This window comes from Lepidochelys kempii, chromosome 25 (assembly GCF_965140265.1).
Source record: "Lepidochelys kempii isolate rLepKem1 chromosome 25, rLepKem1.hap2, whole genome shotgun sequence".
NCBI classification, from domain to species: domain Eukaryota; kingdom Metazoa; phylum Chordata; order Testudines; family Cheloniidae; genus Lepidochelys; species Lepidochelys kempii.
Genome location: NC_133280.1, coordinates 13,396,710 through 13,420,635, shown reverse-complemented (window position 1 = coordinate 13,420,635; position 23,926 = coordinate 13,396,710). Strand labels below are relative to the sequence as shown.

Below are 23,926 nucleotides of genomic sequence, written 5' to 3'. Positions count from 1 at the left end.
GCAAGCCAAGGCAGCAGGGCTCGACAACCTCGCCTCCCAACAAACTACAACTCCCAGTGGGCTTTGCGAGGAGAGGCGGTGGTTCATTGGCTGCGAAGCCTTATGGGGGTTGTAGTTTTCTTAAAGCATTGGGCGAGGGTGTGTTTTTTCCTTCCCGTGATGATGTTTGCCGGGCTGGAGCCTCGTCTTTGATTGAAAGATGACAAAGAGTTGTGGCGGGGGGGGGGCTTTCTTTTTGTCATAAATATTGTTATAAATATACTTTATTAGTATCATTTATTTGCCTCAAGATAGCGCCTAGGGAGCTGGGGTCATGATCCAGGACCGCCCTGCGCTAGGCGCTGTACAAATACAGAACTAAACGACAGGTTTCAGAGCAGCAGCCGTCTTAGTCTGTATCCAGAAAAAGAACAGGCAGACTTGTGGCACCTCAGAGACGAACACATTTATTAGAGCATAAGCTTTCGTGGGCTACAGCCCGCTTCACCGGATGCATAGACAGTCCCTGCCCCCAGGAGCTTACCATTTCAACCACTGTGTGCACCCCATCCGCTTTATCAGGCTCTTCCCTCCGCCTGTTACCTTGGCTCCCACCTGCCCTGATCTCACAGGCAGGCAGCCCCTGTCCAGAGGATGCCCCAGGCTTGCTTCCCGTGCAAGGGGAGCAGCCGGGGAGCTGGTTTGCTAGGGATGATCCTTATTTGCAGGGCGCTGCCGCTGCTCAGGCTTGGTCTCACCCTCCTCTAGTTCTGTATATTCGGCTGGGGCCTCCCCGCTCTTCTCCTGAGCCCTCCTGGCATTCCACGTGTGGCCTGCCCCCCCAAGAGGACCCCAACTCTGCCTCCCCAAGAGGCCCCGGCCCCTGCCCTCTCTGCCCCCCTGCCCCATCTCCTCCCCTGCGCCCCCCCTTCTCCGCTCCTGTTGCGTCCCACGTACGCCCGCACCTGTCCCCTGTGACGTCCCCTGCCCCGGCTCCCACCTGGCTGCGCCCCGCCCCGCTCCCGCATTGGCCCGGCGCGGGGAGGCGGGCCCGGCCCGGCCCGGCCCCGAGGCGGATAGAGAGCGAGCAGCCGCCGCGGGAGCCGGAGCGCGGCTCGCCCCGTCGCAGCAGCTATGGGCTCCCTGCAGCAGCGCTTCGAGAGCTTCCTCCACCAGCCCAGCCTGCTCACCGACCTGCTGGGCCGGCTGGAGGCCAAGACCGGCGTCAAGCGCTACTATCTGGCCACAGGTGGGAGCCCGGGAACCGCCCTCGGAGCCGGGGCGCTCCCCAAGGACACCCCGTCCTAGGGGACCTCCCGCTCCAGCGAACCCCCCCTTCCTGCGGAGCCAGGCGTGCGATTTCCTCCCCTCCACCTTCCCCGGGGAGGGACGCTTTATCCGGCAGGAGCCCCCCTTTGCCCTGCGCGTCCTCCCACTCTCGGGGAACCCCTCGGGGCACTCCCCTTTCTAACGGGACCTCGCCACAGAGATTCCCCTTGCTCCCCAAGGACACCCCTTCCAAGGGGTCCTCCCGCTCCTGCAAACCAGGAGTGCTATTTCCTCGCCCGCACCTTCCCCGGGGAGGGACACTTTATCTGGCAGGGGCCCCCCTTTGCCGTGTATGTCCTCCCACTCTTGGGGAACCCCTTGGGGCACCCCCCTTTCTAAGGGGACCTCACTACAGCTCTCTTCCCAGGGACACCCTTTCTCAATATATCCCTGCCACATTCCTCCCATCAAGAGACCCCCTTTCCCCCTGGGATCTCCTTTCCCAATGCCCCCTCCCTTGGTGCCCCCTTCCCCCAGCACTGGAGGTGCAGTTGCCTGTTGATCTTTGCCTGGAAAGGGAGAGTCTTGCAAATGTGCTCCAGGCCCGTCCCATTAAAGGGCTTTGCTTGACTGAGTCAGTTTCAAGGGATGGGGAAGGGAAAGGGGGGGAGACCCTCACAAGAAGAAAAAGCCTGAGCTCTTTGAAACTCTGCCTCTTGCCTGGTTTCAGAGTAACAGCCGTGTTAGTCTGTATTCGCAAAAAGAAAAGGAGGACTTGTGGCACCTTAGAGACTAACCAATTTATTTGAGCATGAGCTTTCGTGAGCTACAGCTCACTTCATCAGATGTATGCATCCGATGAAGTGAGCTGTAGCTCACGAAAGCTCATGCTCAAATAAATTGGTTAGTCTCTAAGGTGCCATAAGTCCTCCTTTTCTTTTTGCCTCTTGCCTGTGGCTGAACTCTGAGAGCCTCTCCTGGTCTCTGACCACATGTGGCCTGTTTGGCTTGCAATGTACAGGTCTCTAGGAGCTCTCTCCTCCACTGCCCAAAGCCCAGTTGTTTCTGGATCTCCTTGCTGCTGGGTGTGACTGGGCGGGGGGGGGCGAGCACTGCGAACTGGCACCGCCTGGTAGACCTGCTCTTGAGAAACACCTGGCTGGAGGATGCGATACTTTTTCAGACCAGCTATTTAAGGGGCTAATAGAAGAAGTCAACGTGTATCATGCTGCAGGGTTTAAACCAAACTCTGCTTGGGATGGGGGGAGATCATCTGCCTCCTGTGGGATTTCTTGCAGCTTCCTCTGAAGCAACTGGTAGGTATTGGGTTAGATGGTCCTTGGGTCTGATCCAGTCCAGCAATTCCTAAGATCCTGTGTTTGTATCCAGTAATGGCACAAGACGCATTGTTAGTGTAGCTGACTGTTTTGGCTGAATGGCCAGTCGGTGCTTCCAAGCTAAATGCCCAGCTATACAGTACTTTAGCGACTATTTGGAAAGTTCAGTGACGGCCACGAACTCACCCCAGCGCTGCTCGGGAGGGAGGAAGTATCTTTGTGTAGCAGAGGGAACCACAGAGAGGTCAAATAATTGGCCCAACAGGAAGCTTGTGGTAGAGTCAGGAACAGAAGCTGGAGTCCCCCATTCCCCTCTAGCCAAACCTCTCTATCTGCATTGTGTCAAGCTTCAGAGGGGGAGCCGTGTTAGTCTGGATCTGTAAAAGCGGCAAAGAGTCCTGCGGCACCTTATAGACTAACAGACGTATTGGAGCGTGAGCTTTCGTGGGTACTCGCCGACAAAAGCTCATAATCAAATACGTCTGTTAGTCTATAAGGTGCCGCAGGACTCCTTGTCTGCATTGGTTTTACATGAGACCATTCTTAAACATTTGCTGCAAGCTGGTGGTAGGAATCAAAATTCCCAGCTCACAAGCACTTTGACCTTTGGCATTAATGGGCCAAATGAAGATCTTCTTCCCCCTTTCTCAAAAACCCTCTTCTTTGTGCTCCCCGAGGTCACACGGTGCCTGACGTCCCATCCAACCTTTGCTTGGCCGACTCCGGGAAGTTTGTTCGTTCTTCTTTCAGAGTAGCTGCTGTGTTAGTCTGTATCCACAGACAGAACAGGAGGACTTGGGGCACCTTACAGACGAACCAATTTATTTGAGCATCCGCTTTCGTGAGCTACAGCTCCCTTCATCGGATGCATTCCACTGCATGCACCGGGTGAAGGGAGCTGTAGCTCATGAAAGCGGATGCTCAAATAAATCGGTTCGTCTGTAAGGTGCCCCAAGTCCTCCTGTTCTTTCCTTTCTTCTGCAGCAAGTGCAGCAACAGTAGGTTTGAGGTAGCTGACTGCTGTAGGCTGGGACTGGCATGAAGCTACTCATTCATTTATAACTGTAAGCATCCTCTGCCAACTTCAAAGTCTGATCCTAAAGGAATAAATAGGAAATTGCTCATTGGAAATCCTATTTTGTTTCATTCCTCTATGGCATATTCTCACCTGTCTTGGTTCCTCTTGGACCAACCTGCAGGATTGTGGTCTGTGTGTCCGGACCCCTGTGTTTAGCTCATGGGACAACTAGCAAGATTGGGCTTAGACTCTTTGGGGCGGAGACGGGGTTATTTTATAACAGGGGGCCCTGTTCCTGATTGCAACCTTTGGGTGCTGCTGTGATGGTGCATCACACAGGCGCCTGCATGCTGGAGTACACTTTCCTCATTTCACCTTTACCTGGGACTTTCCTGGCTTTAAATGCTGTATGTCACAATGCTGGAAACATCTGCATAAAGAGATGTGTTGTCATGTGTTTTTTCAAGCAGGCAATATTTGCAAACAGTACTTAGCCCGCTGACATCCTTGCTGCCGAAGATCCAAGGGAGTCTGTGTGGCACTGGGATATTTAGGATTTAATACGCTCTCCTTAGTAGAGGGACGTGTGAATTGTTATTAATCAGACTTCAGCTAGAAGCCAGTCTACGCCAAGATAGCTACTCTTTGTGGCCTAATGATTAACTCCTGTGAAAGGAGAGTCTGTCTCCCAGGCAGCAGGGCTTCTCTCCCTCTCCCCCTCCCCCACCCCACTCTGCCAAGCTTTAATGCAAACTTTTGTTTTAGTCCAACTGTATTTTACTCTGATTTTATTTGAATTGCAATCTGGGTTCCTGTACTATGGAGAGATGCTGGCATGGAGTCCTTGACAAGCTGTCTTTGTCAGTGCCTGTCTGCAGTTCAGCCACGTGATGGGTTAAGCTGGGTAGTGGACAGCTTGAGAACAAAGGAATATTAAAAAAGCAGCTCCCTTGTAGCTGATCGGAAGTGTAAGCCTGCCGTCTGCTTCTGTTGCTGGCCTACCGTTCCTAGCTTCTGTATGCATTGAAAGGGGACGCCCCTGCAAAACTTACTTTGCCTTTTAAACATCATTGTTCTTGTTCCCTTTTAGAGCTCTTTAAAATTGATTTTCTCACACCCGCCCCCCCCCCCGCCCCCGTGGGATGTTAAATGTAGCCATTAGTCTTTGGCCTCCGAAGACAAGGGATCTACTCCTGTTCTAGAACATGATTTGAAAGGAGTATGGTTGTCATGCAAGACCTGCATGCATTATACCCACTGCCTACTTTGGTGGGGGGGTTGCACTTTTTAATTAACGTTTGCAAAATGCTTTGGCGGTGTCAGGTATTGGGGAGATCCATGCAATACACCCTGTCTCTATAACGGACTAGATTAGCAGGGGCCTCACTGATGAGGACTGGGGCGCACTGGCAGCGTTCTGCACTGGGCAGGGCTGCGTGGAATAGCAGCTAGCGCAGAAGGTCAGGTTGAAGGTTGTCATGGAGCCACAAGAGCTGCGCTCTGCCCCAGTTTTTAAACGGTCCCTTGGAGAAACCCAGTCCCCCAGTGAAAAAAGAAAAGGAGTACTTGTGGCACCTTAGAGACTAACCAATTTATTTGAGCATGAGCTCACGAAAGCTCATGCTCAAATAAATTGGTTAGTCTCTAAGGTGCTACAAGTACTCCTTTTCTTTTTGCGAATACAGACTAACACGGCTGTTCCTCTGAAACCAGTCCCCCAGTGGGGTCACTCTCTTCCTTAATTGTACATCATGCAGCCTCCGTGCCACAGAGGCAGAGTCCTAGGGCTCCAGCACTCGGTTTCACCCCAGGAGCTCTGCCCAGCGAGTCCAGCTGAGATGCTCGCTTTTGGGCAGAGCCATTATGCTCTTCAGGGACAATGCGCTTTAGAGAGTATTTGCAGTGACCCCAGGCGGAGTAGGATTTATTAGTCGACTGTAACATGGCATTGGAGTGTCCTTAGATTACCATAGGGAAGCAAGGCTTAGGACATGGTCTATCCTGGCCAAGCCTGTGCTCCGCACAGCCAAACTGCTGTTGGATCCATTTTTGGCTCTCCTTCTGTATCTTTGTCAGTCCCAGGTGAGAGCTCCTGCTGAGCCACCTGACTCTCGGCCCATTGTCCTGCAGAGACATGGCCAGGTGGTCACATGCTCTGCCTGCCCAAGGTCTTTGGGTGTCAATTGTTCAGTCCCATTGTCTTTCTGGATCCTCCACTGATATGGGTGGATGTCAGCCAACCCATTTTACGACCCATTGGGAACCCATTCGTACCACCCCAGACAGGTATGTGAGCCAACACCTTATGTCTTCTGCTCTGCCTCCAGAGCAGATTTAACCCTTTTGCAACCACTGGGTAGCAATGAAAGGACAGGGGGGAAACTGAGGCATGCGTCGGCCGCATAAAACTATTCTAGAAAATTCCCACTGTCACAAAGGGGCATTGGCCAAGCTGTCTGTGAGGGAGAACAGGGAGTGCTGCATGTCAGAACCGATCTGCACTGGCAGAGCTGTGTGGCCAGCTTCCACAGCCAGTCGTAGATAGTCCTTTTATGATCTGTAAGGAAAAGAGAAATCCAAACACATAAGCAAAGGCCTTAATCCCACCGAATGAATGTGGTTGTTGTCTTTCTCCCCTCCCCCCCCCCATGCTATCTTTTGATATGTGCCCTGTTGTAGGGCTTAAGCACGCTGGTATTTCAAAAAGTTCCTGTGGGTAGACTTCATGCCGCCCATAAAACCAATTTTAAGGCACTCTCAGCTGGGCCCACCATGGTGTGATGTTGCTTTATTTTAAAGGGAGGGATGGCAAATGCCACGCTGCAAACCCTGTGCAGGGCTGAAATTACTCCTGCCAGTCTGACCCAGGGGCTTTTACACCGGACTTGCTGCCCTAAACCAGACCCAGAGTCAAGCTGGTCAGTATCCTGCCTCCGGCTGGCCAACATCTGATTCTTCAGAGGAAGGCGCAAGAAAACAGGCAAGCGCGGGATAATCTGCCCCCTGTGAAGGCCTCCTCCTCACCCCTAATAATTAGAAAGTGGCTTAAAGCTTGAGGCTTTTTATGCCCCTTTTGGGGCCCATCTGTGCTCTGCAGGGCAGGAGGGTCATGTTATAGCATACGTAACATGAGCAGAGTGTCATGTCCCTCTTTGGTAACTTATCCACTGAATATAAGAGCCTATTGCCACTACTAGTTAATAGAGTTTCTCCTCTAGAGGCCTGTGTTCTGGTGCTCTTGCAGATTTTAGTAACTGTTTGCAAATCAGCGTGAACCAATCCAGATCCCTTCGGACGTGTATCGGTGAGCGTCCCTGCAGTCCCCAGTAATCTGTCTGTGCTGGTGAAGTGCCACGTCTGTAAGACTGGCATTGCTAGAGGATGGGTGTGTGGAATAGGGTAATTAGCTGCCACCCCTCCTTGATTGGGAGATAGGCCTGGCCTGTTAATTGCAATGCCGGGGGGCATGTGGGGTGCTGCACTTACTGCTTTGCTTGTGCTTGTCGGCAGTGAGTGTTCTTCCTGAACTTTGTGTCTCAACCTTTGTGCCGTCCCTGGATAACACACAGCTGCTAGGCTGATCTACTGAACTCTCTCCAAATGTGCATCCTTCAGGAACACGCAGTGCGGAACTTAGGGTTTTCTCCTCTTCTAGGCTAGGCAGCATTCCCCTCTCAATCGATTAAATCAAAACCAAGATAGGTTTTAACTACTGGGACTGGGAGGGTTTAAGTCTCTGCACAAACTTGTACTAAATATTTGTAGTTTATTAAGAACACTCAAAGACAGCAGCAAAGGTGTGTACGTAGCGGGTCCCAGCAACTGGGAAACTCCCAGACAGGTTCCCTGAGCTCATGGGACCTCTGTCGCCCAGGGAGGATGCGGAGCATCAAGCTCTCCAGCTCTACTGCCGATGCTCAGGCAAGAGTGGGGAGAAGAAACACAGCCCCATGCCACTGAATGCCCAGGTGAACCACTCGCACTGCAGGAGAGCTCAGATCCTGGAGCGCAGAGGCTACATTTTGGCTGCTCCCCACCATAATTCTCCTGCTCCTCCTATCCCACTATGCACCTGATGAGCTGTCCCCGTGCTCCTCCCTGTCCACCAGCTGTGGGCCCCCTATCGAATCTAAAGTTGATGTAGGGGAGCAAATGGGGTTGTTTTTTCCTCTAGTAACATCCATACCCATCATAGTCTTTGTGTCAAGCATAGCAAACACATCCTACCGCCTCCCTGCTGGCTTGCTCATGTGACCTCCGGTAGTTTTTGGGTCAAGCTGGATCAGACGTGCTGCAAGGTCGCTGTGGATGCTGCTGATCCTGGCTGACGCCCTGATCAGCGTGCAGAAGAAGAGGACTTATCCCCCAAAACTTGTGGAGGAAGAGTTTGGGGGGCAGTTCTTCTGTTGCGCATATCTGTATGGCAGTAGCACCTAGAAGTCCCAGCTAAGATTTGGACCCCATTGTGCCAGGCGCTGTACATATATCTAACTGACATTCTACCCCCCAGGAGCTCTCAAGCTAAATAGGCGAGACAAAGCATGGGAGGGGAAAGAGGCACGTAGAGGGGACATGCCTGTGGTCACACAGCAGGTCAAGGGCAGAGCTGGGAATTGAATGCAGGTCTTTTGAATCCCATGCGCTTAACCACTAGACTACACTGCATCTCCAGTCATCTGAGCTGGTTGTCTCCTTTGTTTGCCCCAGAAGGACCTGACTGAGGAGCAAGAATCCAGGGGTCTCTGAATTGCTCTCTGCCTATCACATCCTGTTTTCCTCAGTGCTGCTGCTCTCTTACATGCACCTGGTTTTAAAAACAGTACAGACACCCCCTAGCATTAGCCTGAAGGCCAGCAAGAGACCCTCCTTCCATTAAAATGACTTGTAAGCTTTCAGATCCATTAGCAATGATGGATGCCTCTCCACTCTGTTTTCCTTTCTTCCAGAGCTTACTAATGTCTCCTTGCAAACATCTTGCCACTTAGTAGCAATTTTTGCTTCACCACCACGACAGGGAATGCAGCGTGTTCCCAAACAGCCCCATTCTCCCGACGGGGCTCCTGTCTCAACTCTCGGAACCAATGGGAAGACCAGCCCTTGCACAGAATCTGATGTGCTCTGCGGATAGCAGGTTGTTCCTAACCCTGGCAAATAGTTCCCCAAAGTTAAGGAAGCAATAGAAATGGGGAGGGGGAGGAGCTCAGAGGAGTGGGCATGGCCTATGGGGCCCTCCACCTTGAAGTAGTTGGTTCAAATCCAGCCCTGGCAGGTGCTACTGACCCCATCTGTTGGGGGGCGAAGGCTGCTGCTGAAGTGAAATGTGTTGGCCTCAGTCCAGTCCTCATCTAATATATATAAAAATAAAAAGACCAGCACAGCCCCTGCTAACTGGCTGCATTAACAGGAAGCTGGGCAAGGTGGACCATTGGTCTGATCCTGTGTGGCTGTTCTTATGCTCTCCTTCCCTTTTGGTCTTGCCGTGAAGGTGGGAGACTGGGCTGGCCCCTGAGTTGCTAACTCATAGCTGGGTGCCGTGCAGACCACTTGTGCCTATGGCTGCTCACTTTGCCGTGGGTCACTTCTCGTGGTAAAGGCCGAAGAAAGAGCTAATGAGAGATTTTTCCACTAGCTGCAAAGAACCAGCTGATGGAATGGAGGTGACTAGCTTTTAGTGGTGTCGGGAGATGCCTCTCTAGCCCTTCTGGGGATCTGCTTTGCTTGATGTTGGACTTCTCCACTGCTCCCATCAGGGTGGATTTGATTTAAATCACTAGTCAGGAAGACTCGGTTTAATCATGGATTTCTAAATAAAAGTGCATTCTTGTTGTTATAACCTTAATACATATTCTTCACAACTCAGAGGAGAGATGTAGGTTTCATTTTTAAACAGTGACTTATTTGGAAAACTTTTCAGATTAGTGTTACAGCTATATCAGAAAATGAATGATTGGTTATTTCATTTACCAAAGGTAATTGAAGCAGATAGTTCACCTCCCAATGACTTCATAAATATCTCCAATTCAACAGGTTAATCATTAATATTTGGAGGATTTTCTTGCCATGCTGTATTAGGAGGAGAACATCACTGGACATTTATATTTGTTTTATTTAACTAAAACAACAACGTTATGTGTTCTGGATTTTTTCTTCAACAGCAAACACATAATATTTTAACAAAACAAGCATATGAATTTTTTATTTTAAATATTCAAGTTTTTTAAAATCAGGTTTGTTTTTGTTAAAACTGTTTAACTAAAATAGTTAAATGAAATATTTAAAAAAACAAAAATTTAAATCAACTGTCAGCCCAGTCAATATGAGAAACTTAAAATATTGGTGTCTGCAGCTAACTCAGTCGTCTTCACTTTCATTTTCCTGTTTATTCATAATCTGGAAAAGAAAACCAAGCTTGCCTGCTTCTTCAGGTCCCAAACGATTTCTCAGTTTGGAATGAATTAGTCCAAAGGAAGAAAATATTCTTTCTACACCGGCAGAAGCTACTGCTGTTAAAAGTGAGATTATCACTTCAACAGTCTCTGAATCCAAGTGTTTAAGTGACTTCCTCCAGGTCACTGGTGTGACTTTCTTTAAAACATTAGGTCTCTTTACAGCCTGCTGCCATTCTAGGTTTTCCCTTCTAGTGAGAGAATGGTCGGGTTGATCTCAAAGCAATGAAGGCTACACTCAGAAAGACCTCAGGACTTAATCATAGAGTCATAGAGTATCAGGGTTGGAAGGGACCTCAGGAGGTCATCTAGTCCAACCCCCTGCTCAAAGCAGGACCAATCTCCAATTTTTGCCCCAGATCTCTAAGTGGCCCCCTCAAGGATTGAACTCACAACCCTGGGTTTAGCAGGCCAATGCTCAAACCACTGAGCTATCCCTCCCCCCGGAGGGACTTCTGGAATATGCTGCTCAAACGATTTCTCTTTCGTTTCTACTGCCTGTCCCTCCCTTCTCACATTTATCTCCAGGCTTCTTCTCCTTGTCCAGATTTATTCCACCCCCAACAATCTTCTGTTCACTGAACTTTTTGAAACTTTGCACTTTGAGAGAGAGAGGTAAGGGATTGACTCTGTGTACACAAATGTGCAGAAGGACAATAGAGTTGAGGTCTGTTATTTCTCACTTATAGGTAGATATTTATTTACAACCAACCAACCATTTTTTTTTTTTTGCTGTTAACAAGCATGTTATCTCTGGAGACACAAATCCACAGTTTGAGAACTGCAAAACTAAGCATTTCTGATAGTGCTCAGTCTGGAAGATACCGAGTCCCCACTGGGTAGATAGATTAACCTAAGTCTATACAGAAGCCCCTGGAACCCCATAAGATTGGGTCCCTGATCCATGAATTATTGGAACTCCTTTACAAAACTTTTCTTAAACATTAAATGAATATTTTGTCTCATACTGTAGAACTAGAATTTATAATCTCTATTCCATGATGAGATACATTATAGCTCGAATATATCTGAATTAAAACGATCTTTAGATAGGTGTGGTTTTTTTTTCCTCAAAGCATTTTATCCAAAACTTTTTTTTAAAGCCACCCTGGCTCCCATGAGTCCTCAGGAGCCTTGCTAAGGAATGGGAAGAACTACCACCCACACCCCACTGCCCAGTTTCAGCTGTACTCCTGCTTGTCGCTCAAAGGTTGCAGCAATATTTGCAAAGCCCAGGGGAAAGGCGGGAACATGAGGCTCCCATGGGATCAAAGGTTCTTGCCAGGTCTGTGAAGGTTTTATTTCCAAATGCCAATAGTATCTTGCACAACAGGAATTTCAGCGAAGGAAAATGGCAACGTACCACAGCTCCTGAGGATCGTTAAAGGAACCTTTGGACGTTCTCTCGCTGGGCTGACCAAATCTTTGTTATACGTTAGTTCGTATCTTGCCTTCATCACCACGGTATCTGAGCGTCTTCCGTTTGTGCGTTAAGCGATAGAGCTGGCATCCATCACGTGTGGCTTGTTCTCTCGGCTGGGGGAGAATTGTGTGTGGTGTGCAGTGTTAAGGTTTAGTGTCTCTTTCCAATGCCCACGCTGCTTCGCTTGTATTGGCGAAGGCAGGGTGGAGAAATGTGCCTTGCACTTGGAGCAGAAGATCAAGAGGTCTGTGATGGCCCCTTGTTCCTGGAGGAGTTTGTTCTGTGGTCTCTGAGAGAGCTCCGACTCCTGCACAGATGTGCTTTACTTTCCTGGGAGAACCACAATAAGCCAAGCTGGAGTAAATAACAGTGTCACTTGCTAGTGTCTTCCATCAAAGGATCTTAAAGCACCTTGACTATTGATGCCTTATGACTGCTCTATGGAGTGGGTCGGTATCAAACCTCCCCACATTTTTTTTACATATGGGGAAACTGAGGCACAAAGTGACTGGCCTAAGGTCACATGCAGAGTCTGTACCCCCCCACCCCTTGTTGGCAGGGAGTCGTCTTAGGCCGTGACTGTTTAAATGAGTGAGACTTTGAGGGTAACTTCCAGACATCCCCCCACATCTAAAAATAGCAGTGTAGCCGCGGCAGCAGGACAGGGTGGCCGCCCAAGTACATCCCTCTGGTTTCTGATGGGTCATATCTGGGGCGGCTACCCCCATCCTGCTACTTGCGTTGCCATGGCTACGCTGCTCTTTTTGGTTCCCTGGCTTGATCAGAGCTAGCAGGGGTACATCTACCCCAGCTGGAAGCTACCTTCCTGCTCCAGCACAGGTATATCCTCAATGTCTCTGCCATGGTGTGACGCTTCCCCAGGGTACCCAGGGTTGTGAGGCTCCTTGCTACCACCTACCCCATCGGTGCCCACCATGGGTTGGCTCCCCATCACCGCTGGGAATACAAGCACTGCCATCCAGGCTTCTGCCGGCCCTGCTCTCTCTGTACAGCTTCAAAATAGGCATGTTCCAACCTCCGAACATCTCTCTGGAGCAACCGGCCACTGATCCACTGGCATTTCCAGATCCTCTGCTCCCAAAGGAGCAGTACCCCGCCCCAGCTTACCAGCACAGCGCCGCTTAACACACAGCACTTAGATTTGTTTATGGAGCAAGCGAGTGTGTTTCTTCTACAAAGCACAAAGATTCCAATGGTGCCTACAGACAGCCCCCCAACCTGAAGCAAATACTCACTGGCAACCACACAACAGAACCACTAACCCAGGAACCTATCCTTGCAACAAAGCCTGTTTCCAACTGTGCCCACATATCTATTCAGGGGACACCATCACAGGGCCTAATCACATCAGCCACACTATCAGAGGCTCGTTCACCTGCACATCCACCAATGTGATCTATGCCATCATGTGCCAGCAATGCCCCTCTGCCATGTACATTGGTCAAACTGGACAGTCTCTACATTAAAAGAATAAATGGACACGAATCAGACGTCAAGAATTGTAACATCCAAAAACCAGTTGGAGAACACTTCAATCTCTTTGGTCACTCGATTACAGACCTAAAAGTTGCAATTCTTCAACAAAAAAACTTCAGAAACAGACTCCGAGGAGAGACTGTTGAATTGGAATTAATTTGCAAACTGGATACAATTAACTTAGGTTTGAATAGAGACTGGGAGTGGATGGGTCATTACACAAAGTAAACTATTTCCCCATGTTTATTCCCCCCCCCCCACCGTTCCTCAGACGTTCTTGTCAACTGCTGGAAATGGCCCTCTTTGATTATCACTACAAAAGGTTTCCCGCATCCTGCTGGTAATAGCTCCTCTTAAGTGATCACTCTCGTTACAGTCTGCATGGTAACACCCATTGTTTCATGTTCTCTATGTATATAAATCTCCCCATTGTATTTTCCACTGAATGCATCCGATGAAGTGGGCTGTAGCTCACAAAAGCTTATGCTCAAATAAATTGGTTAGTCTCTAAGGTACCACAAGTACTCCTTTTCTTTTTGCGAACACAGACTAACACGGCTGCTACTGTGAAACCTGGAAAGAGAAGGTTACACATCAAATAAAATCATAACCCAGGTCCTAGAGCGTCAACTTAACAGGCCACTATGGTGTCATGAGAGCCAAAGCTTGCCCCAAATTCTCTGTGCAGCACAGCCAAGCCTGGCGGTGCTCTTCTGTTCATGAAGTGAACTATGGGCTTGCTTACTTCCTCGGTGAAAGATACCAGGGTGTCCCTTTATAGCCCACAGGTATATCAAGAGTCCTTTGGTCTTTAGTCACCCTCCTGCTGTGTATTCCTTGCTGGAGATTTTGCAGGCTCTTGTTCACTTTTGCTGGGGGCTCAGCGCACACACAAGGGTCTGTGGTGAAGTATACAATCCTCTGCATATAACCAGACAAGTAGATATGCGTTTTCTGCCTGTCTGATAGGGCCATGTTCGTCACCTCCTGGCAACCGTCTTTAACTCTGACCTTAAGAATATAATTTCCAGTCTGGGTACAAAACTTCATAAATATCCTCGCCTACAACGTGGCATGGTTATGCTGACCAGTGTGCTACTGGCTTGCCTCTGAGACCTCACATCCACTCCTTCAGTGACTTGATATGCCTAGAATTGCCCCGGGCATTCCTGTAAAACTCTGTTTACCCCCTGTGCCCTCTGGGAGCTCGTGATGCCAAGGGTCAGAGTCCTACATGGCAAAACGCCTGTTAAATGCCTTCAAGCAAGTGACCCTGCCTGATTTCTGCCGTTGGAGGCAGGATTGAATCAAAGGGGAGCCTCCAGGCCGGCCCTGTGCAAACGACAGGTTAAAGGAAATAAGGAAGATGGTATCAGCAGACGGGAGTTAACCCAACCTAGGAGTGAGCTTGTCCGGTGGCCACACACCCAGACTGGCCATCTGACTACCAACAAAATAGATCTGACACCACCATGCTGAGGGGGTTTCTCCAATTACAACTTTGTTTGGGACATAGCTGGCTAATGGCAGTCGCACGCTAGCACGAATCTCAGCCCTGGGGAATGTGACTCTTTTCCTGTCTCCTTTCCTGACCAGGTACCATCGCGTTCCTGGGGCTGTACCTCCTGTTTGGATATGGCGCCTCGCTGCTGTGTAACCTCATTGGCTTTGTCTACCCAGCCTACGTCTCGTAAGTGCCAGCAGTCTGCACTCTGCTTAGCACTGCACTTCCCTGGCTTTACATGGGGGTGGAGGGCAGGGGTGTTCGTTTCACCCCTGAGAACTTCTCTCTGGGGGGAGGCACCCGGCAGAACGCACCATGTTGTGTTCACCTCCAACGTCGCCGCGCGGAGCCCTCTGAGTGGCTATAGGAATTAGTATTAAGCTGCAGCTGGGCCCCACAAAAATGCTAAAACGATCAGTACCTGCCCATTGCGTATGAAATGCTAAATACTCCTCGACCAGGGAGAACATCCCACGATGTTCTTTGAGTCCCAAGTTTAGTCTCCATTGGGTTTTTTGACCAAGATGATAAAAAAAAAAATTACTGTGGTTTTTTTTGGGGTGCTCAACTTGAGGCTCCCTTAAAGGGGTATGTTCTTCAGACAGTGGATGCTCAGCAAAGCCTCTGGGGGGCACCCAAAACTGACCCTCCCAACTCGTTTAGTAAGCTCTGAAAATCTCAGCCTTAACATGCCCATCTTTAACGCACCTAAGCAGTGTAGAAGGTAGAACTGACCTGTCCCCTTTCTGCCCGTAGCATCAAAGCCATTGAAAGCACTAACAAGGACGATGACACCATGTGGCTCACGTACTGGGTGGTATATGGAGTCTTCAGTGTGGCAGAGTTTTTTTCAGACACCTTCCTCTACTGGTTCCCGTTTTACTATGCTGGAAAGGTAACTGGGGGGGACAGGACGGGACGGATGACAGAGGTTGGCTTCTGTCCTATTTCTCCCTCCATGAGCCATCTTCTGGAGATAAAAACCTTAGGTTAATGTGAAGTTGACCAATTAGTAGCACTACAGGCTTGGGGCCAATCTCTCTTTGGTGTAACTGGAAGTCAATACCAGGGATGACTCTAGCCTGGCATTTCTATCTGTCGTGGGTGTCTAGAGGGTTGCTGTTTCTAGGCAGAGAGTCCAGCCCAAAGCTCATTGAAGTTGGCAGACACTCCCATCAAGTTCAATGGGTTTTAGACAATAGCCGTGGAAGCCCACCATGGTACCAGTGGTCGCTGAGCAGAGCCAGGCTCGGATAAAACTCGCTGGCTCCTCTTGGAGGTGATTCTTCACCTAACTGGGCCTGAGCCCGCCTAAAACTTGAACTGACGCACGTGTGAACCAAAACAGACCAAATAGTTTGTTCAGGTCTAGCTGGAGCCTCTTGGCTGCTTTCCCCTCCTCGTCCAGCTGAATGCTCCTCACTGAGGGTTTGTCCTGCTGACGTCACCCGTGGCCAATTCTGTCCTTTATAGCTGATGCATTGGGATGGTTTGTGTCTTGCCATCTGACCTCTGGGTCTCTTCCAAACCTGGAGTGAAGTGTCTCCTTCCCTGCAGTGCCTGTTCCTGGTCTGGTGCATGGCACCCATCTCCTGGAATGGCTCCCAGGTGTTGTACCAAAATGTCATCCGGCCCTGCTTCCTGAAGCACCACCAGACAGTAGATCACGTGCTCAGTGACCTGAGTGGCAAGGCGCTCGACACTGCTTCGACAGTCACCAGAGAAGGTACCGTGTCCTGATCCCTCTCTCTATTCTGGCCTGTGTTCTCAGTTACCCCGTTCCTGTGCTTGGGGCAGCAATGCGGGGAGGGGCGTTAAACCACCTTTTGTTCTCCTTGTAGTCCAGGGCAGGGCCCTCCCAGGTCGGGGTGTAAGTTAGAGCTGTCTCAGGGCTGCTCTAATTTTGGCATTGCTTCCCATGGCCTTGTGTGTGTCCTGGGAAGCAGAGATTAGCTGTCATACAAGGTACTCTAGCCATACCTCTAATCTGCCCCTGGACTGGGAGCAGGGCCCTTACCTCGGCCAGGGAGACCCTCTGAGCTGGGAGTATTTTCAGAGGGCCGTTTGCCCCCTGCTAGAGCAGCACAGGCCCTCGTTCAAGACTAGACCATCCCGTCGGTGTCGCTGCAGGATCATGCGCTCTCTCTCCACCCTTCTCTCGTTCCGTAACTTTGTGTCCAGACAGAGCCCTGTCTCCTCTCCGCAGCGATACGAATCAGCTCGTAATCTCTTGCCTCTTTGTTTTCTCTCTCTTCCCTTGTGCCTCTCTGCACAGTCCTCCATGCGCTGGCCAACAGCAGAGCCCGTCTGGTGTCCGAGGGGGCCACAGCTCAGCTTGTCTGTATGTAATAACTCATGTCGGTCATCCGTAGGGCAAAGGCCAGTTTAGCACGACTTCCCCCCACACGTCAGTACGGGCTGGACCAGGACACTTGCTCTTGGGTTTTAAAGGCAGCCAGTTCAAATCTTGGTGCTGTTTGGAGCAAAGCCCCTGAGCATCTTCTTGGTTGAAGATGCTGCTTTATCTCCTGTCCCAATGGCTGCTAGAATTTGGGGGTCAGGGGGAGGGGTGCAGTGGCAGTGATGGTTCAGGGACTTGTTAGTTGGCTCTCGAGCCCCTCCAATGGCTGGTTCAAATCCAGCCGAAGATCAGCAAGGACCAAAACATGTGTCTTCAGGGGCCTTTTTATTTTGGTGGCTGCTATCTAGTTGCCAGTGGATTTCCCTCTGCCCCGCCCCCCACCTAGATTTTTAAAGTCAGAGGGGCTGTTGCCAAACTAATCTGATCCCCAGCATAACACAGGCCCTAAAGTGTCACCCAGTGATTCCTGCATTGTGCTCATTACAAACACCGCCCACTGTATTGGCCCTCCGGCTGGCAGCCTTGGCAGACATGCCAAGGATTAAATGAGCACTGGGAAAGGAACCTCCCCCTTTGACCCCAAACTAGGGTCGCTCAGGAGCGGGGTTGAGGTACACTGGTGGTAGCAGGGTCAGGAAGCCAAGTTCTGCCAGGGCTCCATCTGCTCTGGGGGCCAGTGGAGGTGGCAACAGTCTTTGCAGCTGTCAAGGCGGTGCTGAGTTTGTGCAAAACATCTGGAGGAAGGTGCTGGGTCAAACTTGTGCTCTCTTCTCACTGGCTGCTCTTAAAGGTCCTGCAATTAGAAAGCACGTGGATTGACAGGTTGCCGCTATACAGACACCGCAGGTGTTGCCAACCCTAAAAACGTAACTTGAGTATGCTTCGCTCCAGAAAGCAGCAACCTTGTGACATGCAATTGCAGCCCAGAGCATTATGGGTAACTTATGCAGATTTGCATGACCGTGGAGATCATATTTTTCCAACAGGAGTCAGTGATGGGGCTGTCCTGCTGGTCCTTTATAAACCTACTTGGATGGAAAACCCCTGTGGTTTCTTGAGGAAGCTGGTGATGCTGGAGGAAAATTCCTCACTGGGGGGTCATGCTAAACTCTCCTTTCTCTTCCTTCCCTTGTGGAGAACAGTCTCTGTCCTCTAAATGCCAGCACCCCCTAGCCTCCAGTAGCTTAACCCCCCCCACAACTCTCCCCCGTCTAGAAGGTGCACTGTAGTCTGTCTTCCCTTTGCTTATTACTGTGGTGTTCGTGTCATTCACATACATGCCTTGGTGGTAGATACTTGTGGGTGGGGTTTGGTGTCTCTTTTTCTCCTGGGTAGCACCTGCCCCAGATCCCTGGGTAATTTGGTTGTTAACTCCTCAGAGTGCTATTTCAATACAGCTCAGACCCAGCCCGGTGTCTTGGCTGGCGGAGCAGTGCCAAGTAGGAGACCCCCATGTTGGGGGTGGGGTTACATTCCAGGGCCCCACAAGAGACTTGTCGGTGTGGGAGGTGAAATCCAATGGCCTGGGGTAGGGATGACCGCAGCAGGCCAGCTGGAGGGAACAGTGCTGACGTGGTTTCTCCCCTGGTGGGAGTGGGTTGCTCAGAAAGGTCTGGCTGTTTCTCCCTGAGCCCGCCAGCACTTGGGGCGCTGTGTCTGCAGTGCCCTGCTGCTTATGGGGAACAGGGGCTTCCCCACTCCCAACAGGCATCATATGATGGGTACTGAAGTCCAAGACAGTGGCTGCATCATGGGGTGACCCTGCAGGGGAGGGAGAGTGGAGGCTCTGCAATTTCCTATCTGACCTGAGGACGGGGCAAAGGAAAAACCACCCCTTGGACGGCTGAGCCACAGAAACTCGCCCAAGAGGGAGCATCCCCTACCCCTCATCCCTTGAACTGACCCCAGCTGCCTGTGTGTGGAATTACAGGGCCGGGAGTTCCCAGCTGCCCCTCTTGACACATTAAATCCATCAATCGCATTAGCCAGAAGTGGATTACATGGCATACTCCGTTCCAGCAACGCAAATAGCTCTGCTAACGTAGCACTCCCTAGTGTGAGCGTTCTCAGGGGGCATCAGTCCCAGCCCGTTTCACCTTCCAGCTGAAGGGTGCAGTTCCTGGCTGGGAAGCCCCCTTGGTCCCCTTCAGAGACCACAGGGGAAAATCACTTGGGGTTCGTTACACTGCAGTTAAACAACTGCGGCTGGGCTGTGTCAGCTGGCTTGGGCTGGAGCCCGGGCTCTGGGACCTTTGCAGGCTACCAGAGCCCAGGCTCTAGCCTGAATGTCTACTTTGCATTTAAACAGCCCCATAGCCTGAGTCAGCTGACACAGGCCAGGTGCTGGTCTTTAACTGCAGCACAGACACCCCTGAGAGGTGCCCAGTTACTATAGTGTGTGTGGTAGGCATGGATGCCTGGATAGGAACCTACCCAGGGCAGACAGAGGGTTAACTTTGAAAGCAGGAGGAATGGAGTGTGTAAAGCCTCAGGTGACGATGGGACCTAGCTGGTGCTTTAGATTGCCACTCCAGTTCCCTTTGGGAGGGGCACAGCTCCACCCCTGCAGCTGTTGGCCGGGGTGGGGTACAAATTCTTCGCAGCTCAGGTTTCCAGGCCCCTGCTGCAGGTACAGTAGAACCTCAGAGTTACAAACACCAGAGTTATGAACTGACCAGTTAACCCCACACCTCGTTTGGAACTGGAAGTACACAATCAGGCAGCAGCAAAGACACACAAAAAAGCAAATACAGTATTTATTTTTTAGCTCAGTGGTTTGAGCATTGGCCTGCTAAACCCACGGTTGTGAGTTCAATCCCTGAGGGGGCCACTTAGGGATCTGGGGCAAAAAAAAAATAAAAATTGGGGATTGTGCCTGCTTTGAGCAGGGGGTTGGACTAGATGATCTCCTGAGGTCCCTTCCAACTCTGATATTCTATGATTCCCTACTGTGTTTAAATGTAAGGGGCGGGGGCGGGGCTGTATTTTTCTTCTGCAGTGTAAAGTGTCAAAGCTGTAGTAAATCAATGTTCAGTTGTAAATTTTTGAAAGAACAACCATAACGTTTTGCTCAGTTACAAACCTCCGTTCCCAAGGTGTTTGTAACTCTGAGGTTCTACTGTACCTCTGCCTAACCAGCCCCTGGGCCCCTGGCTGCATGCCAAGCCTCCCCCCCCCCCCCCCCCAAAGTAAGCTGGGCAGTGTCCTTTTTCCCCTTCAGGGTCTTAAGTGCTCCAAAAGAGGAGAATCTGGCTATGGGCTGTCTGGTCTGGAGTACCTAGCTTTAACACCCTGGAAAGCTGATGCAGTGGTTTGTGGTGTTATAGCTGGATTACTAGGGCTGTAGCTGCTCCTAAAGTGGATTAGGTAGGAGCTCTGCCAAGAAGTTCACAAGCTTGCACACAAGGGTACCTCTGTGCCCGGGCAAGGCTTTTGTCTGCCTCCTGTTCATGCCGAGTGTTTTGCCTAAGCGTGATAGCAGCAGACTTCTTAACCAGAGACAGGACATAAGCAAAGAGAAGAGAAGACATTGCCACACTGGAATAGCAGAGGTTTTTTGGGGGTCTAATACCCAGGGAATAGGGTGTAGGATAAAGGGGAGTCCAGTGGTTAGAGCAATGCTCAACAAGCTGGGTTTTATTCCTGGCTCAGGGAAGGAATGTTGTCTGGTGATTCGAGCACAAGCCGGAGGCAGCGCTCCTCGACTCTCTATTGCTGGCTCTGCCATGGATGTCCTCCATGACCGTGGGCAAGTCACTTCTCTGTGCCTCCACTGACCGGTCTGTAAAATGGATTCAATACTTCCCTTACTCTAGGAGGGTGGGGGCAGAGGTTATAGGGATCATTCGATCACTCAGAGGTCCAGTGACAGGTGACCAATGTGCTAATTGCCTTTATTTTCCTCCTTGTAGCATCCAAAGCAGCAGTGCACCTTGGTCTAGAATCTGACAAGACCAAGTGAGGACGGAGCTCCAAGGCGCCGGCTGTTCTGAGTTTCCCAATGCAACTCCCTAAACCAAAGGCTTGAAGTAACCCACGGGCACCCGTCAATAAACCAGTGATTCCCCTTCCCACTCTGAAACCACACTGGCCAGTAGCAACAGCAAGCAACTGGCTCTAAGCTGTCTAAGAAGTACACCTTCCAGATCTCCCCAAACCTAAAGAGCTCCAGCAGATCTAAAATTACAGCCAGGCATTTGCTGGGAGTCAGCACCTAGGCACGGTGGGACCTTCTGATCTCAAATAGAGAGACAATTTGGTAGTTCCTGTTTTGCAGGCAGCCTTTATTCTACAGGAAGGCTGTCAGCTCTGCACTAGATCACAGGGGCTGCTGGTGCATTTTCCCCAATCCTGTTTTATGAGGTAGAGCACAGATTGGAGGGGGAGGCAGGCCCCTGGAGCTAGCCTGAGACCCACCCTTCTAGTATTTTTGTGGCCTGAGCTTAGGTGTAGAATCATGATGCAGTATAACTCCCGGCTATAAAGCCTTCAAGCCCCCATCCTGTTTCCCCCACCCCCAGGCTACACACTCATCCTAATGCAGGATACTTTGCAATAAACCACAGCACAAAAGGGAGAAGGAAGTGGGTTCTGTAGCCACTGGCTCTTCAGCTGTCAATCCCACAGGTTGTTTTTCTGTCTCTGGCTTGTTCAGTTTTCACTTCAGCAGGCTCGGGTCCAGCCCTAGAGCAGGCAGCTCTTCTCTTCCCCTCGCACGCCCCGGCCTTGTGCTGCCCCTCTCTGAAGACAGGGGCCAAGCTTCCGGTAAACAACAAAGCTGGGAGAGGGGCGGGTTTGCGAACAATGCTGGCTGACACAGAAAGATGTTCATGCCTGGCTTCAAGGGGAGGGAGTTCCAGACTATTCACTCTTCTGCAATCGCTAGCAATAGCAACACCACAGAAGTTGCTGCTCTGCTTTGTGATCATAAAACGAACCACAGCGGTGTGTCCTGTGGGGGCTGCAGGGAGCTGTACGGGGGCAGCGGAGGTGGGGAATTAACATGCACATGAAGCTGTTACCTCCAGGGAGATCCTGCGATCCACAGAAACGTTCAGATCTTTAATCCTTTTGAAGGAGGAAAAAGGCAGCAGTACTGCGTGACTTTGGAAATGCTGACTCACGTTTTTTTAACCCTCTGCTGGCACTTCCCTGCTAGCGGTTATGCAGCTGACCGAACGTCCATACCAGTTCAGAGTCTGCCTCTGCCCGAATCCCAGCACTGAGTGCAGCTCCAGGAAGGGGTCCCTAGGGAGTTTTTTGGTCTCACCCAGGCAACAGCAGTGCAATAGGGGACAGGTGGTCTTTGCGGGGAGGGGGAAGTTAGCACCAACCTGTGAGCAGCATGCACTCCATAGCCTGCGGGCCTGCAGCTGTGCTTCCATCCTAGCAGGCTGCTTTGGCAATCATACATGTCCTGGCAGTCTGGTTAGGTGTTGGCTCTGCAGTTCACTTCCAGAACTGGACAAGGCAGGGTCTTCCAGTAGGGTGCGTGCTGTGGGCAGGATGCTTTCAGGGCATGTTTGCTTTCCAGTGCTTTGGCATCCGGCTTTTGCTAGCTTTGACATCTTTCACTAAGCCAACAAGCTGTAACTTAACTTGGACCAAATCTTAATCCTGTTTGAGCTTGGAAAACCCTGATTTTAGGCTGCCCCTTGCTCCCTCCACACTTCAGACCCTGAACTCTAGCATGTCTGCGTTCTGCTTGCAATTCACCATCTCCCTCCTCTTTAGAAAATAAAATGTTAATGTCTCTAATTTACTTCATCAGATCCTGGCAGGGGGCAATCTCAACAAGCTGTGAATTCTGTAGGGAGCAACAGGCTTCCGTTTGTCCTCAGTGGTAACTCCATCAAGGTACAGCAGTTCATGTACTGGCTGCTTTTTTATTTAAAAAAAAAAAAATTGCTCATAACGGGATTCTCTCCCCCCCCCTCATTTGTATTCATTTATTTTGTTTGAAACCGAATAAATGTGACTCAAACTCGGTTCTGTTCACGGGTTTTATTTGCATTGCTTGTTCTCTTCATGCTTGGCTTTATTCCTGACGCAGACTCTCTGAATCCTGGGGAAGGGAAGCAGAGGACCAATGAAAGCCCCCCTCTCCCCAGTTTAGAGGAAGAGCTACAGAGCACCACCGATGCCCCATTCTGCCACTGCACCTCAATCCTACCCTGGGGGTCCTCCTGCATGAGACAGAGAAGGGAGATTGGACACTGCTATTCTGTCCCTGGAGTGCCATCTGCTTGCTTCACCTGGGCAGCAAAAGTAATTTGAGGGTAACAATTTAGGAATGGAGCAAATTCAGATCAATGTGGATGTAACTCCCCTTAAAGTCAGTGAGTTACTGCTGATTCAACCAGAGGCATAAGTGACCCCATACGCGAGTTACTGCTACTTCAACCTTGGCAGCTCTTGCTGCTGCTTCCTGGGTGCCAGCTGAGGACTTGCCGTTTCGACATAACAGGACATGCCACTTTTTGTATCGACAAGCTACCAGTCTTACCCACCTGCCCAGCAGTCACCCAGTTCATAGGGCTGCTGCAGGTGCTACTAGAGATTTTGCTGTGCTGTATATGCTGAGGTTGGGACAGGTGAGAGGATTTCATGAGTGACTGAATCTCAAGCACTTGAGATAAACAACCTTTTCGCTGCACAGTAAAGGTGGCCCCATAAACCGAGAGCCCCTATAGGAAATCTGCAAGTGGGTATCCCTACCCCAACCCCCAGGGGGTGATATTGAATGAGCTACAGGCCTATTTGTGCAAGCAGGGGCTGAATGAGCTCTCCCCCTGATATCTAGTGGTGAGCTGTGGAAAAAGACATCAGAAGCTGATCTCGTTTGCATAGACCACCCCCCCCCCCCCGCCTAGGTGCTCGGCATGATGGGATTGCTTGCAAAAAACGTAACCCTTCTGCCAGGTGGAGCCAGCAGCACCAAGGCCCGGGTTCAGTACCTAGTGGCTCCTTTTCAACAATACAACATAAAACCAGCTCAAACCCACCCCCAGGACCAATTACACACCACCCTCTGGGCGCCTGAGTGTAGCAAAAGCTTTTAATAAAAGGAGGGAAGTAACCCAGCATTGATT

General features: G+C 50.5%; 1 protein-coding gene across 3 annotated transcripts; it reads left to right on the top strand.

The window, feature by feature from the left end:
* The first annotated feature begins 1,023 nt into the window (after positions 1-1,023).
* On the top strand, positions 1,024-22,822 carry REEP6 (receptor accessory protein 6). Of its 3 annotated transcripts, none has more exons than XM_073323979.1 (6): positions 1,024-1,228; positions 14,566-14,659; positions 15,230-15,368; positions 16,031-16,199; positions 16,749-16,814; positions 20,747-22,822. In XM_073323979.1, the coding sequence occupies exons 1-6, from the start codon at positions 1,114-1,116 to the stop codon at positions 20,794-20,796; spliced, it is 633 nt and encodes a 210-aa protein (XP_073180080.1). In that variant the 5' UTR covers positions 1,024-1,113; the 3' UTR covers positions 20,797-22,822. The 3 variants fall into 3 exon arrangements, with proteins under 3 accessions (XP_073180080.1, XP_073180082.1, XP_073180081.1); XM_073323981.1 differs by having other exon boundaries at positions 16,604-16,814; XM_073323980.1 differs by lacking the exon at positions 16,749-16,814.
* The last annotated feature ends 1,104 nt before the right edge of the window (positions 22,823-23,926 follow it).